At 38.6% G+C, this 24,536-nt stretch overlaps 1 protein-coding gene across 2 annotated transcripts; it reads right to left on the bottom strand.

Moving 5' to 3' along the window:
- Positions 1-604: 604 nt before the first annotated feature.
- On the bottom strand, positions 605-21,985 carry HEXB (hexosaminidase subunit beta). 2 transcript variants are annotated; one of them, XM_072416269.1, is made up of 14 exons: positions 21,692-21,985; positions 18,981-19,129; positions 15,765-15,830; positions 14,925-14,971; positions 14,034-14,144; positions 13,156-13,257; positions 12,534-12,666; positions 12,001-12,181; positions 10,798-10,884; positions 9,522-9,594; positions 5,278-5,452; positions 3,963-4,053; positions 2,409-2,513; positions 605-828 (listed from the first exon to the last, which is right to left on the bottom strand). In XM_072416269.1, the coding sequence occupies exons 1-14, from the start codon at positions 21,940-21,942 to the stop codon at positions 768-770; spliced, it is 1,632 nt and encodes a 543-aa protein (XP_072272370.1). In that variant the 5' UTR covers positions 21,943-21,985; the 3' UTR covers positions 605-767. The 2 variants fall into 2 exon arrangements, with proteins under 2 accessions (XP_072272370.1, XP_072272369.1); XM_072416268.1 differs by lacking the exon at positions 5,278-5,452 and adding an exon at positions 7,030-7,204 and having other exon boundaries at positions 21,692-21,983.
- Between the last annotated feature and the right edge of the window lie 2,551 nt (positions 21,986-24,536).

Raw genomic sequence — 24,536 nt, 5'->3', positions numbered from 1 at the left:
AAACATAAAAACAAAACATTACATTACGGTCTCCCCGTGGATTTCTTCTCGCATCCAGTGACACTACAGAATGTTTCTCTCCACCAGCCAGGCACTTTTCAGAAAACTGAGCAATACTCAGGGAAGTGTGAGCAACTAGTCTGGAGTACTGCAAGCATGATGACATGGTGTAAATTAACTCACTGGAAATAGCCAGAGTACCAGAAAATGATTGTCACTGGACCAAGGATATGGAAATATGAGTTGTTATGGAAATATGGACATTTCCAATTCTGTATGTTTGTGTATTCCTCTTTACATACTGCAAATAAGCTTTATTCCATACATAACCTTGTGTCAAAAAGCAGTAAGAGACAATTACGACCTGGAAAATGGCTGAACATCTACTGTAAAATGTGTAGTAAAAATGCAGTTCCCTTACATCAGGGCTGTCAAACTATATTCACCAAGGACCAGGATCTTTACATATTTTAGGAATTCTTGGACAGAAAGAAATAACTTAGTTGTGGTCCTCAAGGACTAAATAGTCTGCAATAAAAACAACAGATATGGACAGAAACATAGCAATCAAGTATTCCTCCCAAAAAACACACAAACGTCAAAGTACTGTAAAGAGGTTTTACCATTAAAATGTAATTCCACTTTCAATAGTCATAAATCATGTTTTTCAATCTTTACAGCATAAAATCACTGTGACTTGCTTAGTGTATTTTGGCCCAGGATACAGCATATTTTATTTGTCAGCCATAAACATGCCGGTAAATGGTCTAGTAATTAACTTCATTCTCACAGAATCCGACATAAAGGGGTTCTGCTGCTATTCCACGCCTAAAAGAAAAGAGAAAAGTAATCTGAGCTTGTACAGAGGCTGGCAATGGTTATAAATATTACATTTATTGTTTGATCCTGTGCAATATTTCACATTTTAGACATCAGAAATGCTTGTTCTGCTAGGGTGCCATCCCTATTGTTTTCCCTGTTGAATTAAGCCCAACAGTTAAAGGAGACCTAAATATGTGACCTGTGACATTAGCTGTACCAACAACCTGTTTGTATTAGTGAAGCATTACTTTTTGAGTTTTAGTTTTTACTTTTATCACCACCACCAGTTTGGGTTACCAGAATACCCAGCAATCCTGGCTTTCCCTGCACAGGAGTTATGCCATCTCGGCTTGAGCAGTCAAGATGGCTGAAGATCATCAACAGGAGGAGAAGAAAAATGTTGGCACCCTGTGAGGGAACTGGGACGGGTAAATATTGTGAGATTTAGTTCCACTGTAAATTTTAATAGGGAATGTGCTGTCAGGATTACATGAAAAGAAAGGTAAGCTTTTGCAAATGTCATTCTTCTGTAGCAGCCTGAACAGATTGTGTGTTATGATCCATCTGCTAAAGAAAGCTATGAGGCCTTAAAGCCATATACTGGTCAGACATTTCTGTCCTGTCAGGGAGTAAACAACAGTATGTACAGCCATTTATATATAAACTCAAGGGTTGCACTTGTACCTAAAGTTAACTGGAGAGTCAAATCCTGGACAATCGTTCATCCCTGTCTCCACTTTCATAGCATCAACAGCTCCCAGTCAGACGCTCTTATTTTATAGCACTGACAGCAAAGCCCTCACAAGCAAAAGTGACAATTAGAGGTATATTTAAAAAACTGTGAATCTGATATTCACAAACATTCCCTGGTGGAGAATCTTCAGGTTTAGTGTTTAGATGGCAGTAATTGATTCTCCACCAGGGAATGTTTCAGTGAATATCAGATTCACAGCTTGGGACATTTGTCAGAATATGACTATCCAGTTAACTTGTTATACAAGAGCATAATAGACCCATTTTAGGACTTCTATCTTAGGGATGGGCCACTGGTGAGGAAGGTGCAGGGCCAAGCTCAGGGTTAACCACAGGGTTAGAAAATTTCATATAACTTTGTTTCAGGAGAACACCAAGTGCAAACACCCAGAGAAGCCAGCACATCAAGAGGGTTTTCCAAGTTTATTATGACTTCAATACTTTATACTGATTTGTATTAGAGATGGAGATGGCGGCATAGATAAACAAAGACTCAAAGAAAAATAGGTGCCAAATCGCCATCAGGAGAGCAAAGTACAACACTAATAATCTGTAATAGAAGAGGTAAACATCCTTTCCCCAACAGACATAAGAGGAAATACTTTAGAGAAGTGGCAGATAAGTGATATCAATCATTACAGCAAATATTAGCTAACCAAAATATAAAGTAGTATTATGGGCCGGACTGAGTTGTAAATTTCTCTTTACCCTGTTAGAAATGTCAGTGCAAAGATCAACCTACAAAAGACGCTCTGGTTTACAGTTGCAACATAGTAAGATGTTTATCATGCCATTTACTGTAATAAAATCAAACATAATTTCCTTTGACTTACCCAACCATACGACAACGGTGTACAACAAGCCTGTTATAAGCATCTTGTACTGAGGTCACAGTCTTATTGCTCCAAAGTCTTTCTGCAACTGCACTTGCTCTGGGCCTGTGCAAGATTAGAGAAGGTTTAGTTGTGTAGAACAAAACTGGAATTAACAATTTAATTATATTAACCTAACTATATTAAATACCTCCCTAGAATACCAACTTAAAATAGGAACTGAGCACTGGAATATATGTGCATGAAAAAGGCAAAAAGAGAGCTAAGAACTGAACTCATCACCAACAGGCCGTTGTCCCCAGCAGCTAATCTTTCCCCATAGCTGACTCACTATATTTGATCTGCACTACCATCTGTGTGGAGATTGTTATATTCATTATTAATATTAAACAGGATTTATATAGCGCCAACATATTATGCAGCGCTGTACATTAAATAGGGGATGCAAACAAGAGACAATGACACGGTAGGAGAAGAGGACCCTGCCCAGAAAAGCTTACAATCTAAGAGGTGGGGAAGCAGCACACAGTAGGAGGGTGGTTATGGAATGTTGGGAAGTAGTGAGGGTTTAGGAGACAGAAGAAGGGTAGGCAAGTTTGAAAAGATGTGTTGAGTGCTCTTTTAAATGAGCATTTAGGAAGACATGGCTTTATTTCCCTTTCTATGATCACCCAGCAAGAACACCAGTTAGCAGCAGTGACACCAAGCTAATAAAGTGTATGTCAATGCAAAAACATCCTAATAAATAATGTGCCTTGTTGTGGACAGATAACACACAACATTTTGAGGAATGAGTGGTCTCACCCCTTGCCATTTTTTTTTTTGCCAAACCTCTCCCAGATTTGGATCTCTGTAGCATAAAGGCCAATGATTCTATACATTCTAAAGGCCAAGACGGGAACTAGGTGGGCTCAACACAGGAAGTTTGCAAAGGACAGGTCTGACTAGTTAAATTTTTTAACTGCAGTAAAACTAGCCATGTTATTCTGTTGGTGACCATTGTCTGTCACTACAATAAAAAGTGTTAGGAAATCCAAAATGTTGGATGTCTTCCAAATATTGAGAAAAGCAAATTGTTTCATGGGGACACCTGTTACAGAGACCACTGCACTACTAATGGCTTCTAATTAGCAAAAATGTCCATAGCCTTTAGATGACAACCATTATCTTAATGGCTAGAAGACCATATCTATTGGTGTCGTCATTTATAACAAAATGCTGGAAAAGTAAAAAAATATATATAAATAAAAATACCACATCACCACCCTTTCCTTATTCATAAAAATTTGTATAACTAACAGAAAAAAATTATGAATGAAGTACTTGTAAGCTTTTGTAGCCTAAGGGCATCAATCCCAGGGATCGTGCCTACAAATTCAACCACCGGCTAAAGTCAATGGCCAAAGTATCAGTGTGGAGGTGAAGTGTACTAATACAGAAAGCTACAATTAAAAGCACAATTATGCACAGTGATAAATCATTCTGTACAATACATTGCATTATGTCAGAAAATCCTTGATTTACACACACAGAACAATGTAACAGCACACTTACCACAGTCTTGGTGTGAGGTTTGTAGCGTCCACAAATTCACCCCATAAACAAGCTTCACCACCAATCACAAGATGCTTCTGCTCCTCAGTCCCTGCGAGAACAAACATTAGAACTTTATTTCGTTTTCTGGACAGTGAATTTAAAGCTGTTTGTACAAGTTTAAACACTAAACAAGACTAATATTTTCCATGAAGATGTAAGGCTTCTTCGGAGAACAATAATAAAAGTGCTTTGTATGGCAGAATGAAAGTCTAGTAATAATGTCACCTTTAAATATGGCAGATTGATAAAAACATAAAATGACTAAGTATCTATATTATCCAATATGGCTGACAGTTAAAAATTTACCAAACTTGACCAAATTTCTAGGTTCCTTCTACCAAGTCTAAGCATTTAGCCAGCACCAGTAAGCAAATATTGGATTTTCGGGTAAACTGGAAACTGCCTTTAACTACAGTGAACACTGATGACAGGAAAATAGAAACCTAAATTAGATAAAGATAGTTCTATGGAGAATTATATGATTCTTAATATAAAATATTCGCTCTATGTGATAACTGCATTGCCATGAGGGCACAAACATACTTTTAAGAGACAATACAGCTCCTGCACTACAGCACCCCGAGAAGCAGGAGAGTAAAGCACTACACTTCTCACTATAGCCTGGCTTGCCATTTATTTTTGCAATGACAGAATAAGTTCTAAGCAAGAAATATTTTCTCTATCAATTTCATGCATCTATATGATTAATTTAGAACTTAAAAATCAAACATCCTTTGCTGCAGGCAAAGCTTATAAATATTTAGGTGACACGGTCATGGTAAAAGAAAATCCTAAAGAAAGGTGTCATGCAATAGAATAGCTTTCCTACTCACTTCTGTGGTGGCCCGTGTCTTTTAAATTTCCTCCCCTACAGCGCTGCAGCCAAAGGCCAGTCCCTGTAGCAATCAACATGTTGGGGAGTGCCCAACATTCCTATTTTGACCTCTATGAGACTACAGGGCTCAGAAGTAATAAAGGTCAGAGGATGGGACCAACCCATGCAGACTGACACAAGCATCCTACACTTCCCGACATATCGAATGCCTGGAAAGACAAATAACTGGGGTCCTTTACCATTTCCTCCATTCTAGTGCTACAGATTCTTAGCGGCAAGTATAATAGTTATATTCTACTGCAGGACACCTTTTTTTTTTCCCTCGGACAGGATTGCTTTATACTGAAGATGCTGTAATAGCTGCTATGGGAAAAGCCACATGCAGATCAGCTGACAAGAAAGGCAGCCGTGCAGTGGGGCGCAGGCACCAGAACACACCGCTGAAATTTGTTGGTTCGACGTGGTAGATCTGAATCCAGTCCTGGCCAATGGTAATGCGATTTAAGTACCAGGGAGCAGAGAGCAGGGTCTGAAAACCAGCAGCCGTAACTGCTGCCATCTCCTCTTGGTAATTCTTTTCCTTCCAGACTTCAACAACTGTATCTGGCTTTAACTGAGAAATTTAAATATAGGTTTAATAAGGCATGCTATGTATCGTACATTATAATTACCTGCAGAAAAAAGGTTTAATATACGAGGATACTGAAATCCACTAGTACACCTTGGCTAGGCTAATCACCACTACTGCTAACCAGAATCTGGTATTTGTCCCACTTTGGCTGCTGAGGACATGATGTGACAGAAATGCAGAAAATAAAAGCATGCCAGGTTTGAGAAGTTCAGTATGTAGAGGAGGTGGTAAATCCTTAGTTTTAAGAACTCATTTCCAAGCAAGGTGTACATTGAGCTGAAAACTTAATTTTCCAGTGTTACAAAAATGGAACATACAGTACATAAGAGCAATCCCTGCAGCCTGATTATTTATTCTATCAAAAAATCCCTAAACATTTTACTACAAATCTCTACTCTCCTTCCCTATCGGGACTGTGTAAGCTCCAGTTTACAACATGAAGCCTTAACACTGAGTTAAGGACTTTATCTCCATTTGTTTGAAGTTCTGGTAGGACTGCTTTATTGGATATTTACTCCCAACACCACCCTACAAATGCTTGAAAAAAACCTTTAGATGCTCCAAATGCTCTCTTATTGGGAAATTTGTAGCTGGTTATGCACAATTGTATGTGTTTATGGGCGTTTACTTTTATTTTACCTCTTCTCTACCTCAAAAATTGAACTTTATAAATACTGAAGAACTCATACAAAAGCTGTATGGGCATTCATAAGCATTTACAAGTGACATCGGTGTAGACTTGGCCTAAAGGACACCTCTTTAATTTGCAATTAAATAAAGCAAACAAAAAACAATGAAACATTACTGATGTTACATTTATTCCTGAACACCAATCAATGTTCACTTTTACATGGCAATAGATGCATTAGACCCAGATGTTATTTAGACAGGAAAGAAAGATTGGCAAAAGCAGAGTGGGGGAAGTGGCAACAAAGAAAGAGAAATAGACATTGTGCCCTTAGACAGTAACTTGTTAACGAGGCGGTTAGCCATAGCTGTTCTTGGTTACCAATATTAAGGATGTAATCATTTAGCTCAGACAGGTATTAGTTAGTGGTTCTTAGCAGATATTAGTAACAGAAATAAGACCCAGATGAAAGTTCATTTAGTAAGTAAACTCACTAAAAAAATGATTTTACAAAAAAAAAAAAAAAAACAAATCAACAGACATCTGGCAGCTTTTTTTCTATGGCTGAGATTCCAGTGGGGATCTCTCTTCATTGGGGTCTCTGGGCACAGCCTGTGCTTCAACTTGTTAGCAATCACAAGAAAATATATAGATTTTTTTAAAGAAACATAGCAGAAGCTTCTGCAGCTGCTGTAATTACAAAGCCACCATGATGGTCATTTTGACAGCTAGGAATTGCTGATAAAAGATGCAACTAGGGAAAAGGAGATGGATATAGGAGTTACAAAAAGTTTGTTTTGTTTTTTTTTTAGGACAAATTACATTCAAAGTGGTTACATTTAAGATTTGGGTTTCCAATTGAAACAAGAAATCGCTAAAAGCCAGCACACAGATCTTATTCTTGCATATGAATGTTGAAAACACAACTAACCATTGAAATTTAGTGGTTCAATTCGGTAGTATCTCTGCCAGTCCTGGCCATAACTAATGTAATCTAGGTACCAGGGAGCCGAGAGGATGGCAGAATACCCTGCAGCCGTCACTTTGTACAATTCTTCATTATAGTTTCCCCCTTTCCACACTTCCACTATCGTGTCTGGATTTATCTGCAAAGATTGCAATAGGTGAGTGTTTGTAAGGAATAAGCAGTTGTCTTCTACAGTACACCAATTATGCCCATTACACCAAGGCCCATGTCACAACTGCAGCACGACTGGATTGCAAAACAGTAAAAAGGAACTACTCTTGTGTTATTATCCCTCCCTCGCTGGCCAAAATATCTCTAATCTAATATTCATATTATATTCATTAAGAGATTGGCACCAGAAATTGGTCGAGCCACGGAGGAAGTAATGCTTCAGAAACGGTCAACTGGTCCCTTCACTTATTAAACCTGCCCCTGTTGGGTTGTCCCAAGCGAGGGAATCACTACTGTGACATAGGCCTAATGGTCATGTGAAGTTTGATATTAGAGCATTAGAATATAAAGAATGAAGGTTTTCTAATTTTTGGTAAATTCATAATTATTAATGTTATCAAACCTTGTTATTGCATTTCAATAATACATGCATTAAAGTGTAGAATTATCAATCCACATGTATTGACATTTACTAGGATCTTCCCTTCTAAAGAAATTGATTGCCTGGACAAAACCTAACTGCTAAGTGTGTCTGCCTTTTATACTGGCATGTAGGCATTCACAGTGTTGTAATAAGTACAGAAGAGTCATCTGCAGCCCTTTAGCCAAAAAAAAAAAAAAAAAATATGTCTATAACGTCCAACGCCAACAAATCTGAAATAAAAAGCGATCTGTATACAAAGTCTCATGCAAGTCATTCGCTTTGCAATCATTTATTAAGGGATTTGGAAGTGTTAGTAAAGGTGAATAAAATGCAAATTGCAATGTTAGTATCAAATGCAAAATGGCTTATGTAAGTAATAGGGTTGTAAAGTTTGTGAATAAATGGAAAACAGCCTGTCAGCAGCCACTGTTGACAAAATATTTTGTAAGTATAAATTTTAAAGATCTGTTTTTCATCTGAACAAAATATTTATAGATATCCATCATAAACATAACTAAACCTACTATGTTCTTTGAAGAACTGGTATAATATGGTTTGATATTAGATATTGACTAATGGCAGACATATTGCATGTAAAGCAAGAGCTGTGGACTCCAGGCCCAATGGCCAAATGAGCATTTCAATAAGACCAATCTCAATGCAAACCAAAGCCGCATCCAGTATTTGAATTTCTATGATATCACATCTGTTTACTGATACATCAAGAAATGTGTTTATACACAGAGAGTGTGGCTCAAAGGTTCTGGATGCCTTATATTTGTGTACTGGATTCCAGGGTGCAAACAACCCTTTTATCATGGCCAATAGTTGGGTCTAATTTATATATTATCACTCTTAGCAGGATCTTGCCATAAACCTGTATACTCTTTTAATGTAATCCCATACAAGGCTCTTTCATAGCCTCACCTATAGGCTCAAACCTTTCTTCCGTTCAGGCTGCTTCTACAATATGTCTGCCACTGTCCTGGCATTTAGGTGTCCAATTTGCAGGAGCTACAAAATGTTAGGTGTCATAATAAATGTAGTACTACAATAATAAATAGAATCCAAAGCCTGAAATACTCAACTGAAAAAAGGAACTAATAATTTCACTAAAGCAAAGAGAAACAATCAAAGTTTTACAGATGGAAAGATATGCAGAAACTGAATATAGCTCCTAGTTCAGACATGACGAATTCAGCACAGAGTATGGAAATGTAATACTGAGTTTGCCCATTTTCAATGCCATGGGTAACCATGATAGTAGATATCCAGGCAACAACACAATGTCATGTTGGAGCATTCACAATAACTGCATTCTATTGATGGATAAGACATGCAAACATATAGGGGAAAGACTCTTGCTTCTAAAAATGTAAGCAAGTGCTAGAAGAGTAAGAAATCTGACAAAAAAAATACAGTTTAGAAAAAAATTTGATCTAAAACTAGATAAACACTTACAGCCCTGAACTCCATATCCAGCCCCAACATGCCTAAAATTACCTTTGCTCCACAATAAGGTTTTGGGAACTTCATTACCCCACTAACCAATAGAGACCAATTTAGCTTCTCATTTGAGTGTGCTATGGCATGGAATGTAAAAAAAGTTTAAAGTGGAGTTCAGGCTGAGTTGTGTACTGGCTTGGGGAATCCAGGGGTAAATAAGCAAATATTACAGAGCTGAAAAACTTCTGTCAGAATCACAATATAGGAACATCTATAAATTATATTAGGTACAGAATGAACTTAGAAACAAGTCCTGATGTGTAAGATGCCTCAGAAGAAAATAAAAGTGTAATGTAGGAAATAGTGTGTAAAAAAGACTGGAAGGAAGTATTACAAAGTATTATTAAGAACATACCTGGTCATGGTTATCAAATACTTCCTGCCAAACCATGTAACCCTTTTTCAATGAGGACACTATGCCCAGTATTCTGGGGAAGAAAAATTTGAGAGGTAAATCGCTTACATGCGAGAAATTATAGCACCTACTACTGAAATTACAGCTCACATCTTGATTAACTATAAAATATTTGGGTGGTATGTTACCAGAAACATATCCTGTGAAAGCTATTCAATGCATACAAAATTACGCAAACCAAATCATTCAATCATAGAAGGTTTCCATACTCTTATCTAGGTTGCAGTTTTCTAAGAAAATGCCCATGGAATATTATATGGCTTCTAGAATGACAAAGAACCATCCCTTGTCCATATTAGTCAATCTGATTTCATACATAGCGTGAAAATAAAATCAGAATCAACTGTCTCTTGTCCATTTTAGTCAGCCTGATTTCATACATGACATGAAATCAGTTTTCCTGTCATTTTTCTGACCCATTCCTTAAGCCAAGCTGAACCCACTGGTGGTCACCTCTAACAGTACAATGGGATCATGAAAATGATTGTGATAAATCAATTCAAAGGATGAGCTGCTAAGGAAAAAATCCAAAGATTGCTACTGGTTCCCTGTGGAGTTTCCTGAACTTGTCCAGTTAGCTATCCACTTGGAAGGTAAAATAAACATCTCTATTGTGCCAATCAGGGCTTTGCTCAGCTAATAAATACAACAAAGGTTTTTTTGCTGATTATGTTTGGACTTATTAAGACTTTGGTGCAGGACAGGAGAGGTTAAAATGATCTAGCGTTTTCAGTTATCATGCTAAAAACTTTTAAGCTTGATATTGTGTATACAGAATGCACACACACATGAATGTATGTATGCATTATCACTGAAAGTAATCACAATACCCCTACAAACATCATACAGGGACCGTGTACAGTGTAATCGATTTCATGTTCTAGACAAAAAATTTGTACACAGGTAAAAATTCAGATTTTACATTTGTTGCCGAGGAGGAACAGAGGGAAATCTCCCAGGGGAGACTCCTTAAATAAAGGATGCATTTGCTATCAAAATGGGGAGAATTCCTTACACTTTCAAAATGTGATTTTGGGAAGATTCAGCAGAAAGTCCCCCCAGCAGGGACCTAATTGGGTTTATAAGAGGGTTTCTGAGACAGGGCTGACCCTGTCCTGTGCCACATTCATCACAAGTAACAGCATTGGATTCACAGTACCAAAATCTAACATATTGAATTACCAACATTAGCTGACATAAAAGACACAACACTTACTGTTGTACATAGTATGATTCTAGCTTGCAGTAGTCTGTACCAAAACCATGCTCGGCCATGAACTTGTTAATATCAGGATTAGATTTCCTATAGGATTAAAGAGACAGAATTAATGATTCTATGATAAATCCACTTGCAGTGGCATGGCTTCCCCCAGATTATTTTAGAACTATGTTAATGACATATGGTTATGGTAGGAACATTATATCCTGAGCACTGCTGGAAGACAGTGAAATAACAAGGACTCAATGCACTGCATAAGGTATCAGCACTAAATAAATTCCTAGCTAAGGCTACACTGTGACTCCAAGGTAGTCTGCAAGGAGATCTCAATGAGTACAGCATTAGGCTGTCAAGGGTGTTGCACTAAAAAAAAAAAAAAAAAAAAAAAAAAAAAATATACAATTTTTACTTTGTATAAAAGGGTTGTCTACCTTTTTATGTAAAGTAAAACTTTTGACTTTAGATCTGTATTAAGTAGAAAGTTGATTGTTTTACACACATACATACATACATACATACAGTCAGTGTAGAGATACACTCAAATCCAGCAGGAAACTTTGAAATTTAACCAAGATCAAATGCCACTGCCAACCAGCTCAGTTTTACCTACACCCCTGATGCTTTTCTGGGCAAATGGATTGGACAGAAGTAAAAGCAAGGAGTGATACCCCATTGTAAGTTTTTTTTTTCACTATTTAAATATTTATATCTGAACACCTTAAGACTCAAGGGTTCAAGGAGGTATGCTGTGTTAATCACAATGTTGGCAAGTTTGTAGTTTTTGAATCGATATCTATTGTCAGGTGATCTGGAATAGAACCAATACCTGCTACCTTTGCAAAGCTATATGCCGGCTGCCTGTTTGCTTACAGTCATCCAAAGGGTTGGAAGCATGGCAGGAATCTGACACAGTAAGAAGTGCGCACAAGTTTTTTGTTTTCCTTCTGCCATTTGTTTGCCTTTCTACACACGACTGAAATTATTATTGCCTTAAGGTCATTTATAAATGTGTATATATGTGCTTAGATGTGTTTTAATATTTAAATTTAGGGTCATTGTATTTTGTATATTAATGCAGACAACTACCTCTCACTGCACTGCTCAAGAAGAGCCTACATACTGGCTGAGGTCTACTAATTTATTGGATTTTTTTTAACCTGGTATTTCCTGAAAAAAAAAAAAGGACAATATAAAACTCACCAGCAAGAGAAGTCTACCTCATCCCCTCCTAGATGGATATATTGGTCGGGAAACACTTTGCCAATTTCTCTGAATAGTTTATACATAAATGTGTAAGTGTTATTAATAATTGGGTTCACTGGTCCAAATGTTCCACTTGGTTCTCCATCTTTGTAACAGGGAGTCAAAAGATCTTTTTGGCCTGAAGAGCAAAAATAATATATTTTTCATATTATATACAAACACTTGCTAAATTATTGTATACAAATCAAGTTTACATTAAAACTTATACACAATATAGCTGAAATTAGATTGGCTGTACTTATACATTGTATCCAAAATATACTTGCTACAGTTGTTACACACTAAAATTGTTAAACAGTACAAAAAAACTAAATTATGAAAACATAACAATAATGACTACAGTGATCCAAAACTGCATTTGGCAAAGGATCAGACTCTTTGTATGGTGCTTTTAGGTGACACATGTTTAAAGAAAAACATAAAATATTGGTACATAGAAACTATTTTTTCCCTATACACTCAGTACTCACCTTTCCCCCATGAGTCAGCATGTCCTGGGGTATCAAACTCTGGTACAACTCGAATTCCCCTCAGTCTAGCATACTCAATCACCATGCGTATATCAATGAAAGTATAAATATGTGTGAATGGCTGATAAGCTCCCTGAAAGAAGAATGAAGAAATTTAACAGTGAACAATGAAAATATTTTGTAATGCAGCTTTTGGCAATACATATATTTCAGACATAAAAACAAAAAGAGTAAAGAAGGCATTTTAAAGTTATATGTAACTCTTACTTTCTCTCTTTTTGCCCCACTCAAGCATATCGATTAACCAATTAATAAACTGGGTGTATTCTCCATTAGAGTATATGACACCTTTCTGGAAAGATATGCATGCATGCTCTAAATTCCAAGAAGCTCTTGGAAAAAAAAAAATCAGAAATAAATAGCCTTAGCCTTTATATTAATTTCCCATACATATTTTTTTATTATATTTTGTCTGATACCAATAATGTATTTATACCAGCAGGTAGTGAGCTCCAAGCTAGCAAACTCCAGTTTCCATGAGTGGTAATCCAGAGAAGAGTTCTAATTAGCATAAAAAGATCACCATGAAAAAAATTCTTATGTAATAATAATAATCACTAACCTTGTCACTCAACTCAGGGAATGTTTCACTCTGGTAAGGAAAAGACTGATCATCAACTATATGCCAGTGAAGAACGTTCAGTTTGTTAAATGACATAGCATCCTGGAACAGAAATAGGATTTTATAAAAACATAACTTTCCAGTACAGGTTAAAGAGAAGAGAAAAGAATCTGACTGGTCACTATGAACACACCGCTTTCAAAAACAACTCTACATCAAGCTTTAAGCACACATCTATCAGAGGCTGTCTGGTGCGAGTTTTGCATCATGATGTCCAAAAGAAAGACTGATGTATATTAACAGAAATATATATTGGATAAGCAGAAAGTACACAGTCCAAGATCGGACCCCCTGATCTGTGTTTGTGTCTCCGTCCACACATTTAATGTATTATGCTTTCAACATGGGTTACATACAGCAGGGCAGTAAAATTTGTAATGACCATGGATAATCTCTTTAAAAAAATGAAAAAATTAAAACATATCTGCTGACTGTAAAGAGAGTCATTCTGACAAACAATCCATTGACACTTTTTAGGATAATCAGATATTGTGGATAAGCCTTATCCCCTTTTACAATAATGGCTGGCTTCACTGGCCAATCAGTTATGAGAGAGGCAGTAAGGTGTGAGCAAACTATGTCACTACCAAAAACTTCTGGTAATCAGAATGGCCTGTCACTTGGTCAGCAAAAGAGACTGCAGTAGGTATATGCAGGCACTTTTAGATGTACTTTAAACCTGCAGTTTTTAATTAATTTAGATGACAGGTTGAACAAAAAGCTAACTGATAATTTAAAGACAGTGGAGAAAAGGCAGCCCACATGTGTATTGTACAAGGATTTCTTTAACATTTGAAAACCAGGTTCACTAAACTCACCAAAGTTCTTAAGATGACCTTAAGAGGCAGGAAATGCCTTGATGTATCCAGCAAAATTCCTCTGTGGGCAAATCTTGGAAAGTCCGTAATCTGAGTTTTATTTATAAGGAACTGGAGAGAGAAGGACAAGAACAATACTTTATAGACCTACACGATTTAGTACTGAAGAAAACAGACATTACATTTTTTCCCCTCTGCATCTGCATTACTGTTCTCATAAAATCCTCAGTTAATTTTTGTTTTGATCAGGGAAATTTGGGTAACCTAGCAGGTAACTATTTTACCAGTTGCATGTAAAAAGTATAGTGTCCTACTAGGCTCCCTGTATGTGCAGTGCCAAGCAGAGCTTTCTGTCCTCTCCGATGCATCCACATATGATTGTTAAGACAACACCAATGAGCTGCTTCCAAACAGGGCAGAAACGATGGAAGGGAGAGAGACCCCAAAAACGTGTCAGCCATTACAGGCATTCACTGGCATGCGTGTGTATTAGAGGGCTTATTTAGAACTTTCATGCGTAATCCTGTTTGTTAGTAAATGGAGCTGTGTGCTTACAATTCTCTAATTGTGAGTACAAAAAAAACAACAAAAACAAACTATGTTTTATTTACAATAAATGTAAAAATGTGATTGATTAGTGTGTTCTTTGAGCAATTAAGAAAACCTCCAATTGCTACTGTTTCTTCTGAGAATCCCACACTGCTCTATGATAAAAGAAACTGACAGCAGCAGCCATGTCTAACAAAAAGCAGCACAAAATGCCTTTTCTTAAGTTTACAACATTCATAAAAGGGTGATTATAATGCAAAAACAAGCAAGGACAGTGCCCAATATTCTTTCAGAAAACCAAGCAGCATCAAGCCTTTGGGAAAAGGTCTTTATAATACTTACCGCTCCAGTTTCATCTTTGTAAACTAACTGGCTGAACGTCTCAAGACCTTAAAAGGAAAAAAAATATTTAGTCAGGTGTGTTTTCTTATGGTAATACCACAAGATGCACTTCTAGGTAAAAAAAAAAAAAAACTATAGCTGCGAAAAAGTAGCTGACCGTTTGTCCCACACCATACAACAAAACTCAGTTGGACCTGGAAGGTCTGAATACAGAGATCTGGCCACTGCAGCCTTCAATCCACACTGGCAGTTATCAGCATTAGTAATATAATATTCTATATAATATAAATTCTCTTCCGAAAGATGATTAGAGATAGACAGAAGGGGGGCTTCCAGGACCAAGGGACATGAGTTTGCTACTAAGGAGCTTCTAATATCAAACTCATACATTGCCACTTCCCCCAATCTCCACCATCTGAAGCCATGGCCCCTACCCAGTAAACTGTATTTACATCTGTAAAGTATAGGCATGTCAGGAACTAACATGACTACATGCTGGTCTTTTTACACATCAAAAAATGTTTCTACACACTAAAACATACTTCCTGGCCCACCGTGTGTGATGTGATGAAAAAGCCCATGATCTCATAGCTGCTTTATGTAAAATTACAGAAACTGTCTGAACAACAATGCAACACTTGTAAAGAAAAGTGGAACCCTGAACTAGAACATCAACATTCACCCTTAATAAATCACTGCTGTACCTGCGGCTGACAATAAAGGTGGCTGCAGAAATGGGGAGTGCCTGGAAACCGGTTACTAAAACATGGATCCCAAACACACAAGAGTTCTTTTGTTAAACTTTCCTTAGATTACAGATGCATATGGAAAGTTTCTTACCCCTGACAGCACCCCACACCTGACTTGCTTGAAGAACGGCCCCATCGTCATTAACTGACAGCTTATCTACAATTGACAAAAAAAGAAATACACTGTAAAGAATATATAATCATACATGATCATATAATTACACGTTTTTAGCAGGACCCCCTTCAAGTATTTTTTTTATATAAACCTATTTGAAAAAGATTTTACATAACAATAAAAGTGTCTAAAGGACTCAACAGGCAGAGGAGGGGGCTAAGGAAGGAACAAACAGAGAAAGCCCAGAGATGGGATATAAGAATAAGTGAGAAGCAGTTGAAGGTGGATGGGAAAAAAAGGTGAGGAAAATAAAAGATGGACCCTTCAAATGTTTTGAGAGGATGGGGATGAAGCTAGTGTGTTGCTAACATTTTTTTCCAGCCCAACCACACAAACAGCTAACTTCCCTTTTTACCAAAATCAGACTAGAAAATATGGTTGCAGAAATATTGTGCATATGCTGAAATATTGTGCATATGCATAAAAGGCTGAAGGGATATAAAGCTTAGGGTTTTCTTCTAATTTACATCAGTGAACTGTCTTGTGTCTTGCAAACTCTTTCAACCTCTGTAGGATATAATATGCACTGCACAGTACCATACACAGAACATGCAGCTTAAAAGGAGCACAAAGTCATGCTAAAATCTGAATAATGATCACCGAGTCTGTTTAACTTTTCAGGAATCAAATCTGTTTTTGAGGCAATTCCAATCTAAATAGGAGAATAAAAAAAACTAATGCTGGTCATAGACATCAAGAATTATTTGAATCCACAAGAACAACCAGCTGTTCTATAGACATCTCTTGGTTAGGCTGCATCTTTGAACCAGATTAGACATCAGGAAGTTTTCTCAGGACACTAAAACTCAAATAAAAACAGATTTCATTTACTCCTAGGCCACTGGGATGGTCAACCCAACATTTATTAAATTGTGTGACCAAACAGGAAAGTCAGGGATGCTACCTGGAAAAATGTGACAATGACATGTAATATTACCTGTATGCATGATGTATTACCAATAATGATCTCAGCCTGCGTATGTTGAAATAAAGGTTTGCTAAAGCTATGTAGCCATGTTCTTTTGAAAAATAAATAAAATGTATAGTTAAATTATAGGACATTAAAGGATGGCATTTTTCTTTAGAAAGGGAGGGAGGCAGGTTCAGGGGGCATGCCAAGAAGAACCCTCTCTGTCCTCCCTCCTGTTTCCTTTCCCTATCTCCATGCAAAATCTTTCCCACAACCTCTATCTTTTTTTTCCTCCCTGGTTCCTTAATTTGGTTCATACTACAGGTCAGAGTTCCCACATAAAGCAAAGGTTTGGAGGTAGCTCCGTGTGATATGTGCAGCAATCAGCTGCATTGGCAAAACTGTTTACCAGTTGAAAACAGCTGGTCATGCTTGGCTTATCTGAAGAAGGTATAGGTGGTGTGTTCGGGGGTTAAACTTGTGAGTGCTGGCAGCAGAGCATTGCTTTCCTCTGCACAGAGGTGGGACACCTGGTGCTTCCCAGGGGATGCTAGGGAATGCAAATCGCACCATTGAGCAGGCTTAAGTCACATATGGATACTTTTGGAGTGTTGTGCATGTTGAGGGGTACTTCATGGGTAAGAGAGGAACACAGGACAAGATGGTGAAAAATAAGGGTGTTAGTGGGTACATCAATGGTCACCTACAGGTTGCTGGTAGGGAGTTGCGATAGTTATGTGGAGTAGGCATGGATTTTTACAACACTTATAAACCCCCTAATGCTTTTGCCCAGAGTTAAACTTAGCCCAGAAATTACCCTGATCAAAGTATCATCAATGAGCATAATACGAGCAGAGGGTTTGAGTTTTTACTTACTAAACAAAGGCCTTTTCTACTTTCATTATTAAGCAATGCACAACAGACACCATGTGATAGAGTGGTTGATGTTTATGGAGCAAACTAAATCTGTCATCAAATCAAACAGACAGGGGAGCCATCAAACATGCTGCATAAACATCAACCACTCTAATCACATGGTGTCTGTTGTGCATTGCTTAATAAATCATTCTGTTGACCACATTTGCAGACTTTTATTTTTAAACACAAAAACCTTAAGATTGTAATCTTGCACAAAGGCAGATTTTTAGGGGCAGCACGGTGGCTCAGGGGTTAGCACTCCGGCCTTTGCAGCGCTAGGTCCCAGGTTCGATCCCCAGCCAGGACATTATCTGCATGGAGTTTGCAGGTTCTCCCCGTGTCTGCGTGGGTTTCCTCCGGGTACTCCAGTTTCCTCCCACATCCCAAAAACATGCAGTGAGGTAAATTGGCTTCTCCCTAACAATTGACTAATTCCCTTAGACTTAATGACATATGACTATGATAGGGACAATAGATTGTGAGCTCCTTTGAGGGACAGTTAGTGACACGACTATGGACTATGTACAGCGCTGCTTAATATGATGGCGCTATATAAATACTGTATAATAATAATAATAGGGGACATAAGCCTAGAGAAGTATCAGTTCCTTTATGAGCAATCCTGCAACTGGTATTGGCTACATTCTATTTGTTTGATTGATACACTTTAAAAAATGTTTGTCACTCTAGCTGGGGATTATTACACATAAAGATAAGAGGAAGGAAGGAAAAAGGTATCCCTAAAGGAAAAGTTCTCAACTTGAGTATTTGCCAAACCAATAAAGCACATGCATATAGAAAGGAAGTACAAAGCATGTTTTTTTGGCAGACTAATGTTTAAAATTTACAATAAAGGATTTTAAAGATTTTAAATATTAGTCTGCCAAAAAAACCCATTCTTTCTACTCCCATTCTATATACACAAAGATATTTATAATACAATAGGCTGTATGATGAATAATAAATGAAGTAAATGAAAGGTAAAGGAGTCTCATCTACACTGCAAAATTTTTGGTGGAGTACAATTGATTACCTATTTTTGGTTAATATACACCATATAGTGGAATAATGATTTCTATCGGTCATGCAGTCAAACACATGCACACTGAAATAAACACAAATATATCAGACCAAGCTCATAATTAAGCTGTCCAGACATTATAATCTTTTCAATCCTACAAAAAAACCCATATATAATATGGAAGGAAACCCTAAACAAATATAAATCAGGGAGGCTCTTGCACTACAAAAGAACATAACACAACTTGCACAGTTTGCTCGGTACTAAAATTCCAAATACTCACATGACTCATCTGAAAGAATGCTGGGGTACTTGTGACATTCATTGTCCTTTGACGTGAGGATGACCTGAAGTTCTACTAATCGTCCTGAACTCGTTTTACCTGCCGGTACATCTTTCAGTCGAATGTAATCAAACATGTAATCGAAGTACCTGAGAAAAAAAATTATTGCAAATCCTAAATGTGTGCAGTCTGCAAATGTGAGCAATGCATTGTGGGTATGACATATGATACATAATCTGCAATGCACAAAGATACTTCAACAATCAACTTAGAGCTTTGATGTCTCCTTCTGAAAATTGCTAATTCACTGGGTGCCTGTGGTTCCAATACTCAGTCAGAGGTCCAGAACATACAACTAAAGTCTAAACTTCTTATAACATGTTATTGATAAAGCACCAACATATTACACAGCACAGTACATTTCACAGCGGTTGCTAATGACAAATACAAAACAGGAGCAATTAGGCGAAGAGATACCAAAAGAGCTCTATACACATTGGGAGAGTAGTACCTCTGCATGTAGCTTATGTAGTTATCTATCGGGACATGCTTTTTAAAGCAAAATAGATCATTGGTGTCAGTGGTAACAGGGGGACAAATTGCTCAAGGAACCCCTAGCATCCTCTGTAGGAACCCTGGTTGGGAAAACACTGATTTACACTATGCGGGTTTTCTTGTAGGTTTATTTTCCTTGTGGTTCACCTCAGACTTGTGTCTTTTTTTAACCTACTTTTATTTATAAATTGTATTGCAAGTTCAGGTTCACTTTAAAATGGGTGAGAAAAAGAAAAGTGTAGAACATATTTCAAAGCTTGCACAGAACAAGACTACAGACAACAAATTAATTCACACGTTGACATGTTTTATAAATGCCAGTAGGTTGGCTTTAGCACTTGATGATAATTGTACCCTGACCAAGGTGTGGCACCTCAGACAGGTTAGGTAATCACATACACTTTATATTCTCTGAACACTCATAGTTTCTGCAAGCAATGAGAGGTTGCAAAATGAGAAGCCAAGCAAAAGATGGGTTTTCACACCAACATCATGCAGAGCTATTGTCCCCTTATATGATCATAGATGATACACAATGTGGTTTTCAGCAGTTTATTAGAAACCATTCATCTGTGACCGGCACAACAGCTGACAGTCATCTGACTACACAGACCAGTGGAAAATACCGATTACCCTGCAACAGTTACTGACAGATCTGTACAACAGGAAAGTTCAGTTTTTTTCAGATCAATCTGGGGAAGTAAAACAATACTTACTGATCATGTGACATGTGTGGAGCTTCAACGTATTGGAAAGTGTTATTCATGAACAGGTAATGTGATTGGCCCATATACATGAAGACAAGCAAACTGTCATCCTGCAGCAGTTCTTGCACTACAATTCTCAGCATGCTCGAAGAGCAATGCTAGCCATACACCATGCAATGTTTGTGAGTCATTAAATGAGAACATTGAATTCATGCTTTTCTACTATATACTATGGATATTTGGGGAAAATGTAAATTGATTTTTTTGGAACATTTATAGTGATCAATGAAACTGCAACAGAATGGATTAATTTATATGCTGACCATTATTTATTTTGACTTGTATTTTTATAGCACCAATATATTCTACAGGATAGTCCATAGTCATATCACTAACTGCACCTCAAAGGGGCTCACAATCTAATGTCCCCACCATAGTCATATGTTACCACAGTCGATGGTGAAGTTTGCCGAAGTCAATTAACCTAACTACATGTTTTTTGCGGGATGTGGGAGGGAACCGGAGTACCCAGAGGAAACCCACAGAAACACGGGCAGAACCTGCAAACTCCATCCATTTCAAGGAATTTGTATGAGACAACTAAAAACCCCATTTTAAACCAATACTGAAAAAACAGTATTGTAGGAGGAAAAGTCCATGCCTGACGTAACCTAAGATCACTTGAGTTGATCATATATGCACACCGAAGGCTATTTATAAAGCAGTGAATCTGACATTCACTGGAAGAGACTTACAGCCATTGAAAACACAAGGACCTAGATTCTCCACCAGTAAATGCCAGATTCACTGCTTTATAAAGTGACCCTATAGTGTAGCACAAAAAAATCAGCAGGACACTACAGATAGTTTGTATATTTAGCACAGTGTGTAGCAAATGTTATATTGTTGTGTATTATAGCCAATCATGGCAGATCAAGCAGTAACAATGTGTTACTTCCCCTACCGCCTAGATTGTAAGCTCTTCGGGGCAGGGTCCTCTCCTCCTCCTGTCACTGTCTGTCATTTGCAACCTCTATTTAATGTACAGCGCTGCATAGTATGTTAGCGCTATAGAAATACAGTTGATCATTAAAAATAACATGATGACCTGAGGATACATGTGATTGCAATGATCCCTCACCCTGTATGACATTTATACACAGTACACATGCAGGGTGCGGGTCACCATTGCCCTCCACCTGCCATCATAGGACGATACAATGAAGTTGTACAGAAGTTCCTATTGATCTCTATGACATTACAGGCATCTAGTTATAATATTGCATTATTCATATTTGCAGAGCTCTGTAGCAGCAGGCAGGGCAGGTCACGTGATGTGTAGACAGGAGAATAAAGTCGGCAGGTCACGTGACACACCGGGTACATAGGATGTGCTGCTGACTTCTTGAGTTAGGTGACAACGTACAACCCGGTGCAGGCACCACTCACCTCCTGAAGGCATCCTGCAGCACCAGGCAGTCCGGCCCTGCGGTTGACCCTTCTCCGTGAACTATTCTGAACTCAGGCGGGGGGATGAACATGACAACAGGGGAGACCTGTACCGACTGGGGTAGCGGCCATAAAGAGCCGTACGGGGACGGTTCCGGTGCGGTGAGCTCCGGGAACTTATGCAGTCGGTATGCATTGCTGGCTGCCGCCACGACGAAAAGCAGAACGGGAACCGACCGCACAGCCGTCATCTCCCCTCACACCGCTCACTTCATCTACTCCGGTCACGGGACACCGCTCAGTCATGTGACCTTCATGGACACACCCCTTGTCTGTGCAGGAGGGTGGGACTCTGACTGCAATAATAATAATATAAATAAATATGGCCATAGAGCTGTATGTGGGGTGTGTAGTCACACAGGATTCCCCATTACATGTATGTGGGGTGTGTAGTCACACAGGATTCCCCATTACATGTGTGTGGGGTGAGTAGTCACACAGGTGTCTTCATTACATGTATGTGGGGTGTGTGGTCACACAGGATTCCCCATTACATGCATGTGGGGTGTGTGGTCACACAGGATTCCCCATTACATGTGTGTGGGGTGTGTGGTCACACAGGTGTCTTCATTACATGTGTGTGGGGTGAGTAGTCACACAGGTGTCTTCATTACATGTATGTGGGGTGTGTGGTCACACAGGATTCCCCATTACATGTATGTGGGGTGTGTAGTCACACAGGATTCCCCATTACATGTGTGTGGTCACACAGGTGTCTTCATTACATGTATGTGGGGTGTGTGGTCACCCATTACATGCATGTGGGGTGTGTGGTCACACAGGATTCCCCATTACATGCATGTGGGGTGTGTGGTCACACAGGATTCCCCATTACATGCATGCTGGGGTAGCGGCCATAAAGAGCCGTACGGGGACGGTTCCGGTGCGGTGAGCTCCGGGAACTTATGCAGTCGGTATGCATTGCTGGCTGCCGCCAAGACGAAAAGCAGAACGGGAACCGACCGCACAGCCGTCATCTCCCCTCACACTGCTCACTTCATCTACTCCGGTCACGGGACACCGCTCAGTCATGTGACCTGCATGGACACGCCCCTTCTCTGTGCAGGAGGGTGGGACTCTGACTGCAATAATAATAATATAAATAAATATGGCCATAGAGCTGTATGTGGGGTGTGTAGTCACACAAGACTCCTCAATACATGTGTGTGGGGTGCGTGGTCACACAAGACTCCTCATTACATGTATGTGGGCTGTGTGGTCACACAGGATTCCCCATTACATGTATGTGGTGTGTGTGGTCACACAGGATTCCCCATTACGTGTGTGGGGTGCGTGGTCACACAGGATTCCCCATTACATGTATGTGGGGTGCATGATCACACAGGATTCCCAATTACATGTATGTGGGGTGTAGTCACAAAGAGCACACAGGCGTCTCCATTACATGTGTGTGGGGTGTGTAGTCACATAGGATTCCCCATTACATGTATGTGGGATGTGTAGTCACACGGAGCACACTGGCGTCTCCATTATATGGCCTACAGACATAACTATACAATTTCATTATTCATACAGCTCCCTGTATATAGGTGAATGGGGGCACTTTATAAATGTAATAAGTCTGCTAACCGTCAAGCTGTTTGTAGTCCCGAATCTCTCGATAACGTAGACAAAAAGGCACAATGTCAGTGGGTCCTTTATGCTATAATTACAACATTTACAGGGAACTATATTTGTGGAATTATTTCTTCCTTCACTGCCATGTAAAGTCGTCGTTGCAGTCCATGATGATTCAGCATGGTTCATGTCCCATTTTCTTCTTCCTCCTGGGATTTGGCGGGAAAGCGAGGAGGACTAATCTGAGCAAATTGTTTAAAGCTAGTAATGAACAAAAGTTTTTGTTCATTGAATCTTGAAGGCACCATAATATGTATTGGTCATTGTCACGGCCTTCTATTGCTTCACACTTACTCAACACTTTGCGATCTTGTACGCGAAAGTTCTCGCAATACAATAAAAATGAAATTAATGAAATAAATATTCAAATTATAATAAAAATGATGGGACGCGTTGGGCTTCATGGGCCCCCTTGAGGTTCATAGGCTCCGGAGTGATGTACTGGCTGCACCCCCTTTCCTCGGGCCTGGTGACCACACTTTGTACTTGTCTACAAATTGCTCCTCATGTTGTCACACAAACTTTCAATGGCAACAAATGGATGATTTACATTCCATAGACTGTTGCCTGGAAAAGCAAAGCAACATGTTTATTTAAAGCTGGCCCCACAGTGGAATATAATTATTTCTCTTTACTACAACCCCCCCCCCTTACTTCTCTCTACTATCTAGACCCTAAGTTGGTGCTTGTGTAACCTTTGCTATTCCTGTTTTGAAGTCAATTACAAATTTTTACTTTCTGTATCAGCCCCAGGAATTAGAAACTAATCAGTATGGTTTTGATCATGTAACTACCTAACCTACTAAGAGAGAAAATCATGGTGAAGTCCATGTACCTATAAACATTCTGCCTGAATATGTCATTGCAGCCTGAAGATTGTAGTGAGCATCTCTTCAATACTGTAATTGTCAGATAGAGTTACAGTAATAAATGCATTAAAACATTGGGGCTACGTGTCTTATGTATACTACTGTGCTGTGCTGTGTTAGACTTGCTTTTGGAATGCATCCTAAATGCAGGTCATCAAAATACTTATATTGTCCAGTGCTAACAACAGTTCAGACGCTGTGTTAGAACTCATTAAATCCTAGGTGTTTTATTGGCAGGCAAAGCAAGACAGATGCAGCCTTTTCCTGTCATTCCAATA

This window comes from Pyxicephalus adspersus, chromosome 6 (genome assembly GCF_032062135.1).
Source record: "Pyxicephalus adspersus chromosome 6, UCB_Pads_2.0, whole genome shotgun sequence".
Lineage (NCBI taxonomy): Eukaryota > Metazoa > Chordata > Amphibia > Anura > Pyxicephalidae > Pyxicephalus > Pyxicephalus adspersus.
This window is presented reverse-complemented; position numbering and strand designations above follow the sequence as displayed.